The sequence below is a fragment of the Rhinoderma darwinii genome, chromosome 8 (genome assembly GCF_050947455.1).
Source record: "Rhinoderma darwinii isolate aRhiDar2 chromosome 8, aRhiDar2.hap1, whole genome shotgun sequence".
NCBI classification, from domain to species: Eukaryota; Metazoa; Chordata; class Amphibia; order Anura; family Rhinodermatidae; genus Rhinoderma; species Rhinoderma darwinii.
The window spans coordinates 22928157-22937079 of record NC_134694.1 but is presented as its reverse complement, the minus strand read 5'-3'; the positions used below and the strand labels follow the sequence as shown (position 1 = coordinate 22937079).

The window sequence follows — 8923 nt, the reverse complement described above, 5'->3', positions numbered from 1 at the left end:
AGCCCTTAGGGGTAACATGTTGATCGGTGCTGGGACCCCCATCGTCACAAGAACAGGGGTCCCATACCCCTCGTATGAACCGAGCAGCAGGTTGCTCATGCGCACCGCCACTCTATTCATTCTCTATGGGAGCGCTGGAGACTTTCCCATCACTGGCAACTTCATACATGTGAGAGAATGATTTGGGATAGATTTCCTCTAAGCTCATTAAAGAGGATCTGTCACCAGATTATAAGTGCTCTATCTCCTACATAATCTGATCGGCGCTGGAATGTAGATTACAGCAGTGGTTTTTATTTTGAAAAACGATCATTTTTTAGCAAGTTATGAGCAATTTTAGATTTAGTTTCTTTAAGACCAACTGGGCGTGTTTTTACTTTTGACCAAGTGGGCGTGTACAGAGGAGTGTATGAGGCCGACCAATCAGTGACCAATCAGTGTCCTGCACTTCTTATTGTTCCAGCCCAGCTTCTTTCACAGCACAATCTCACTGTGCTGTGGATCATGCTGGGCTGGAACAATGAGAAGTGTATGACGCTGATTGGTCACTGATTGGTCGGCCTCATACACTTCTTTACAACACCCACATGGTCAAAAGTAAAATCTTCCTCTCCGAGGACTTCTTTAAGTGCACCCAGTCGGTTTGGTGCCCTGATAGGGAAAGCTGAACATTAAACTAGCAACCCGATATATATCCAGTCTGTATTGGCACCATATTTTAACCCAATATTTGGCTACTTACCATGTCTTAATTAGGAAACTCTGATCTTATAGGGTAGGGGTCTCCCCATTCAGGACTATTATCTAGGAGCTAAGAGTGGAGCTTGGCTGCAAAGAGTGTGTCTCGCTCTGGAGGACCTGACCCAATCACATGAGAATGCCCATTGATTTCAATGGTCACTGTGTAATGGTGTCATTCAGATGTACTGTACTTTGCTGCAGATTTCCAGTGCGGAATCCGGGCAGAAAATCTGCAACAAGTCTACCAAGTCTGAACGCGGTCTAAGAAAACCTGGCCTGTTTTCTCATAGAAACCAATCAAACCAGATGTTTGCTGTAAGTGAATAAGCAACTATGAAACAAACTTCAACAGTGCTTTATTTTTGTGACTTTTTTGGGGGAAAAAAACAAGTAAAAAATGTGTGAATAAGAGAACGCCATCAAAAAACACATAAAATTTGTAGCTATTTTGCAAGCACAAAAGAATAACGTCACAAACAAGTGTGTAAAGGAAGCCTTGGACACCTTTCTTTGCGTTACATGCGCACCGTTATTTTGTGTCTTTAATAATCTTCAGTCAATTTGGTGCTATTTTACATCCTTTCTTAAGGCCCTTTTACACGGGCTAATTATGGGGCAAACGAGCGTTCATATAAAACACTCGTTCCCAAAATCTGCCCTGTGTAAACAGGGCAATGGGCAGCCGATGAATGAGCAAACGCTCATTTATCGTCTGACTATCGTTTATGAAGCCGAAAATATTATCATTGTCGGCAGCACATCTTACTGTGTAAACAGGGAGATGTGCAGCCGACATGACACAAATGTATGAGGACGAGCGATCGTAGTAACCGCGCTGGTCCCTATACATTGCTCCTTTTAAAAAGGAGCAAACAAACTGACCAATGAGCTGTCTCGGCGCTCGGTGCTTGTTTACATGGCCCACGTCGGGCCGTGTAAGAGACCCTTACCCTTTTTTCTCCTATTTCTGACAATTCTGTCTAGTTTTTCCTACTAAATTCCCCCAGTGCATCTGGTTTGAGCATCTATAAAGTGCTGTTCCAGGAATGAATGAGTCACTGGGTCATTACACAAAATTCTGTGATCTCAATGACTTATTTAGTCTTTGTTTACTTCATGGCAGATAAGCAAATCTGTCTATAGAATTCTTCTTATACAGAGAAAGTCAAACTATTGGTGGCAAAAGAAGTTTGACTCACATCACATATACCAAAAAAGTATATAAACGTATAACGTAACATTCTTATAGGTTTCTATGGGGTCAAAATATACCAAAAAGAGCGGTTCTTTGGCATCTTTTGGATAGGTTTATGCGCGGATAGCCTTAGGTCCCCTTCTCATACACTTTTTCCAGCATATTAAAACGCATTTTAAAAAAACAGCAAGCATTTCAAGCTTTTTCATGCCATTTTTTACATATGTTTTTGGTGGCGTTTTTTTATTTTGTGACATTTTGTAAAAAAAAAAAAAAAGTCTGTTGAAAAAAAAAAAAAAAAAAAAAAAAATCACAGAAAAAAAATAAACAACATACCTAGAGAATGCTGATACAAGACGCCGAGTATGTAGGCTCTCTCATTTTCTACTATAGACTCTAAAGCAACATTTTTGGCCAAAAAGAAAATGCAAAAAAAAATGCAAGCAAAAACGCGAGTAAATGCTGTGTGTGAATCCAGCCTTAAACAGATCTGAAAATAAGTAAATCGTTACCTAAAAATGCAGTTCTTTATCCAAAAGTACCTGCGATCAGTGCATCAAGTATAAACAGCGCATAAAGACAGGGGGTGTCTTGATGAGACAACCCTAACAAAACATTTTTCTCCTCCTGCTAAAGGCAAAAGGGGATGATGATCGCCAGAGCGGTCGTTTGTATGTACGAAAGATCGTTCTTGATCATTTCCCAGCGACAAACTGATGCTGTATGACAGGAGGAGGACCGTACAATTGTTGTGCGAACCCCCTCCCGATCATCGACACATAAAAATGAAAGTAAATGAGTGCCGATCGACTTACTATATCGTTGATTGGCGCTGGTTACGGGCAGTTTATCTGTCCGTGTAAAAGGAACCTAAGCGAGGGTATATTCTAGGATACGCCATAGCTAGTCAAACGTTTGGGGTTTATCCTCCTTTAGCCTTTTTCTCTGTGTAGCCTTTCCTGACCAGGTGCTGTGCAAGGAACATCGGCCTGGCGCTGGGCAGAAAAAAAGAGCCGAAGAGGCCAATATGCTTTATTGGCATGGTCCTTTTTTACCTTTTTGGACCAGTTATTCTTGGAAGATCTCAGGCAATGGCACATCCTAGACATACGCTGTAACGTACTATGGCCGAAAAACAGACTTTGTTTTTCTCCATCTCTCAAAAATATCTAATGTAAGGAAATCAGTATGGAAAAAAAAAAAAAAATTACAAAATTTCATTTAAACTCAATTTCTATTATAAAATACTACTTATATTTTCTTTCTTCTTGAAATTAATCCCTATGTACAGATACACATTTACATCCTTATATATATATATATGTGTGTGGTTATGTATAGTCATAGTATTAGTATTTAAATATATAAAATCATCAAGTACGAGAGAGCGAAATAAGAGTAATAATAAAATGAGGAATAAAATAATAAAACGTGTATAAAATAAAAGTAGTTTTCCGGCTTCTTCTACAGCCAGTGTTTGATCCCTTGTAACTCAGTCCCATTCAATTGCTTTAGCTAATTGCTCCAGAATCTCTCCAAGTTCAAAAGTTCACCTTTTACGACACCCACAAAGCTCTGCACCCACAAAGCTCTGCGCACATTACCAATAAAAACATCTCCTTTACAAACAACCAGGGAAACTATCTCAAAAATCAGAATAGGATATCCCATGTGACAGAGTCCAGCAGGGCAGAACTGATGCAACTTTAAGGATAGAGGAGGCAGTGACCTCATTATAAAAAGGACAGTCCTTTACATGCAGCGTCCCCTGGGCAATGCCAGGAATAAATGAATCACCTCGTCATCTCATTTTATAGAATCCGCAGCAAGGATCAAACTTATCCCATGGTCTGACAAAGTTATTACTACACGAGACCACGGTGCAGTATAGGAACATACAAAGGTGATCACCATTCTCTATAGATCAAAAATATACAATAAATAAAAAGATATATATATTTATATACATCTGTGTAAATATTTACATACACACTATGTGTAAATACTTATACACTATATATATATATTTGTTAGTGTGTAAATATTTATATACATGTGTGAAAATATTTATTTATATATGTGTGTGAATATATATATATATATATATATATATATACACACACACACACACACACACACACACACACATTTATTTATCAAGTGTATTCTACATACCGAGCAGTTGTAGATTGTTTTGCTAAAGCAATAAAAATTATAAAAAAAATACAAATATATATATATATATATAATGTAAAATTATACAGAGGCAATATTCATGTGTACATAAAAGCAATCTGCATGCAATATAGAACATATACATAAATACGTAGAGAAAAATATGTTCATGTAATTACTTAATACATAATAGGCACAGAAAAATAATATGTATTTCAAATTGTACAGGACAGGCTGAATTTGTTGGATATGTGTCTTTTCAACCTAAGTAACTATGTATGTAAGAATAATATGTAGATAAAATTATATAATATATAAATATGTATCGAAAAATGTATGTATATTATGTACATAATAGAATAATATGTACATAAACTGATACGTGTGTGTGTGTGTGTGTGTGTGTGTGTGTGTGTGTGTGTGTATAGAAAACAGTATATAGAATTTTAGAAAAGATTATTATTAAATTGTGATGCTTAACACAGTTATATAAGTGATGACTTCATACCTAACCAAATCCATATATCTAACTTATATACTCATCAAATACTGTCTTCTGCAAATATCTATAGAATTATATCCAAATCTAGACAAGTGTCCCAAACCTGATCAGCTAACTAATGACTAAAGAACATTGTCAACACTCTAGAGTCTAGACTGACATGTAAAGAACATTAAAAAAAAATGAAAACTAAAACTTTAAAAAAAATTGATGGGCTATAAGAAGAATGCAGACGTCACAGTCAGTACAAAGTGCATTTCCGGTTTGCCCATATTCCCCAGTACAGTAAGTTTATAGTGGTAAAATCTACAAAATGTAATTAAAAGGAATATTAAATAAATGAATCCATTCTGATTACAAATATTCTATGCAATGTCCCGTCCCCCCCCTCATGTTGTGTGATAAGCCCCCAGAATTCCTAATACAAAAACATGGGTAACATATACATGAAAAAATGGAGATGGACATTTGATTTTGTTTTTTTACTATAAAAACAAAGTACATCATATGAAAACATCTAGTGCACTCGGGAGAGACTTTTTATGTGATATTGACATATATATATACACATTTTATAGAAAATAATAATTCTAATTAAAAAAAAAACACATCACATTTTCTACATTAACCTCAACAATATAAATGCCACCATCCATAACTAAATATGGCCAAACATAAAGCCCCACATATGCCATCTATTCACTGCCATGAGGACAAATCTGCTCCAAATACAATCACCAAATCACGTCCCCAATTGATTTAATTACTTTGTGTCATATCGGCACCAATTCTTGTTCTTCATCCTATTTAACACTTTACCTCTTTCTATAGAAATAGAAATACAGCGGAGCTCAGTGATAAACTTCATAACATGGCAAAAGTGCACCAAAAAAATGGGAACCCTCAGTGTGCCCCATGTTCTTAACTCCATGCCCCAAATTTAGCTTTTTTTTGTTCAAAAATGTACTTATTTATATTTAAAGTGATACACACACAAATGGCCAACTAGACCATTAGAGTGGTGCCATATGGAGCACTGGCCGCCAATGAAAGTGACATTTTTAACAGTTTACATGATGGACAGTATTGATACAAGACCCCCGTTATGTGTGTATTATTTATCCTACAAAGTTATAAAACACTGTAGTAAATTAACCCGTTAAACACAGCTTGAGAATATAAACCAAGGCTTATTCATAAAATCTAAACATTAAACCTAACAAAGTTTAACAAAATTAAACTAAAAGTGCATGTAAATGACAGGTAACCTGCAGTCAATTCATTTAGAACTATACCCTGGCTGCCCAAAATTCCCCACCAAGTGCCATCACTGCCTGTCTCATATCACAGTATCTCCCAGCATCACCTTGCCACACACCACCTCACCTCTGTCCAGCCTCCAGCTTCTCATTCAGCATCTCTGCCTTCCCAAAATAATAGCGTGCCCTCTGCTGCCCCCAGCATACCACGCTCTCCTCTCCACACCCACTTGTGCCTCTCACCAGTAACAGGCAGGAGCCCGGCTCCACTATTGTCCACATCCATGTCCCGCGGTGTGGAGGATCCCGGGAAACCTCGTTCAGCAGCAGCCGCTCAGCTGCTCCATCCTCTGGGTGCAGCCAGGCATCTCTGGCAGAGGGGCGTGGCTCGGAAGCGTGACATCACTACGTCTAACGTGAGGCGCAAGGCCTCTAGGGAAATGTAGTTTTGCATTCCGTTTGGAGCTGACGGAGCAACAATGTAGTCATAGAGAATAGGAAAATAACGTTATTATAGTGTCAAATAAATAATAGTGCAGATAGGGAACGTAAACTTATTAGCAAGCAGTTTCTTCCTATCAAATAAGATGTAAAAAAGTTTATATATAATATCATAGTGTAAAATAATATATAAATAAAACTATATACAGCATTTTATAAAAGTCAGTCACTTGAGAGTCACATAACTGAAGTGGACATGAGGGCTTAGGTTTAGGAACCTCAGACAGGGCTGGCCTCGGCTCTTCACTCTCGGGCTATGTTCACACGAAATATGTGTGAAGCAGAAAAATACGAGGCTGATTTAGATACATAGTTAGTACGGTTGAAAAAAGACACATGTCCATCAAGTTCAACCAAGGGTTAGGAAAAGGCAAGGTAGAAATTTATACCCAATATTTTTTTGTTCTAGGAAATTATCCAAGCCATCTCCTGTCCCTGCTGCTTCTTCCCTAAATAGTTCTTGCATAATTTGGAGGTGTGCTTTTGGGTCATTGTCCTGTTGTAGGATGAAATTGGCTCCAATCAAGCGCTGTCCACAGGGTATGGCATGGCGTTGCAAAATGGAGTGATAGCCTTCCTTATTCAAAATCCCTTTTACCTTGTACAAATCTCCCACTTTACCAGCACCAAAGCAACCCCAGACCATCACATTACCTCCACCATGCTTGACAGATGACATCAGGCACTCTTCCAGCATCTCTTCAGTTGTTCTGCGTCTCACAAATGTTCTTCTGTGTGATCCAAACACCTCAAACTTCGATTCGTCTGTCCATAACACTTTTTTCCAATCTTCCTCTGTCCAATGTCTGTGTGCTTTTGCCCATATTAATCTTTTCCTTTTATTAGCCAGTCTCAGATATGGCTTTTTCTTTGCCACTCTGCCCTGAAGGCCAGCATCCCGGAGTCGCCTCTTCACTGTAGACGTTGACACTGGCGTTTTGCGGGTACTATTTAATGAAGCTGCCAGTTGAGGACCTGTGAGGCGTCTATTTCTCAAACTAGAGACTCTAATGTACTTGTCTTGTTGCTCAGTTGTGCAGCGGGGCCTCCCACTTCTCTTTCTACTCTGGTTAGAGCCTGTTTGTGCTGTCCTCTGAAGGGAGTAGTACACACCGTTGTAGGAAATCTTCAGTTTCTTGGCAATTTCTCGCATGGAATAGCCTTCATTTCTAAGAACAAGAATAGACTGTCGAGTTTCACATGAAAGCTCTCTTTTCTAGCCATTTTGAGAGTTTAATCGAACCCACAAATGTAATGCTCCAGATTCTCAACTAGCTCAAAGGAAGGTCAGTTTTATAGCTCCTCTAAACAGCAAAACTGTTTACAGCGGTGCTAACATAATTTCACAAGGGTTTTCAAGTGTTTTCTAATCATCCATTAGCCTTCTAATACAGTTAGCAAACACAATGTACCATTAGAACACTGGAGTGATGGTTGCTGGAAATGGGCCTCTATACACCTATGTAGATATTGCATTAAAAACCAGACGTTTGCAGCTAGAATAGTCATTTAGCACATTAACAATGTATAGAGTGTATTTCTGATTAATTTAATGTTATCTTCATTGAAAAAAACTGTGCTTTTCTTGCAAAAATAAGGAAATTTATAAGTGACCCTAAACTTTTGAACGGTAGTGTATGCTTCCTTCTTCACATCTCAGGCTGCTATCCTCTCCATTCTCTTCACTCTGCCTCTTATCTCTAAGAATCCGTCATCCGTCTCCAGCCTCACACACAGAAGTCTATGGAGAGGGGGGGGAGGCTGCTAACTTGATTCATTAACGCACTCATAATGCCCCATAGTGCCCCCCACGCAGTATAATGCCTCCATAGTGCCCTCCTCATATTATCATGTCCCCATAGTGCTCCCCACACTATGTAATGCCCCATAGTGCCTCCCACACATAGTATAATGCCCCATAGTGCCCGTCACACAGTATAATGCCCCATAGCTGCCCCACACACAGTTTTATGCCTCTATAGTGCCCCACACAATGTAATGCCCCATAGTGCCTCCCATACATAGTATAATGCCCCATAGTGCCCGTCACACAGTATAATGCCCCATAGCTGCCCCACACACAGTTTATTGCCTCCATAATATATATAATACTGCCCCTACAGTTGCCCCCCACATAATAATGCCCCCATAGATGCCTCCACACAGTATAATGCCTCTATAGCTACCCCACACACAGTATGATGCCTTTTTTGTGTCTAATAAAAATAATAAAATAAATACTTACATAACCCCGTTCCCCCGACTTTTGGAGGAATTCTCTCTGCTCCTCCGGTCTGTGCTCTGTGTGGCTTGGTGTATACAGGCGTCATGATCTCACTGCATAGCGCCTGTTTGCACCAAGCCACTCACGGCTGGCTTTATATAGTAAATGATGGTGCAGTGAGCTGACGCCTCCCTACTCCATCATTGTATTCAATTGTATCTGCATCCTAAGGGACAGCGGGACACCGATTGGAATCCGGGACTGTCCTGCTGGATCCCAGACGGTTGGTAGAAACGTAAAAATACTGGCCTCCTATAAAGCCGGTA

The 8923-nt window shown here is 39.1% G+C and overlaps 1 protein-coding gene across 1 annotated transcript in view; it reads right to left on the bottom strand.

Annotated features, from left to right (window-relative positions):
• Window positions 1–6231, bottom strand: part of NR6A1 (nuclear receptor subfamily 6 group A member 1) — a 220898-nt gene extending 214667 nt beyond the window's left edge. Inside the window, exon 1 of the mRNA XM_075835503.1 lies at window positions 6116–6231. Coding sequence (XP_075691618.1) covers window positions 6116–6158 — 43 coding nt within the window. The 5' untranslated portion in view covers window positions 6159–6231. The remainder of the gene's footprint in view (window positions 1–6115) is intronic.
• Window positions 6232–8923: the final 2692 nt, after the last annotated feature.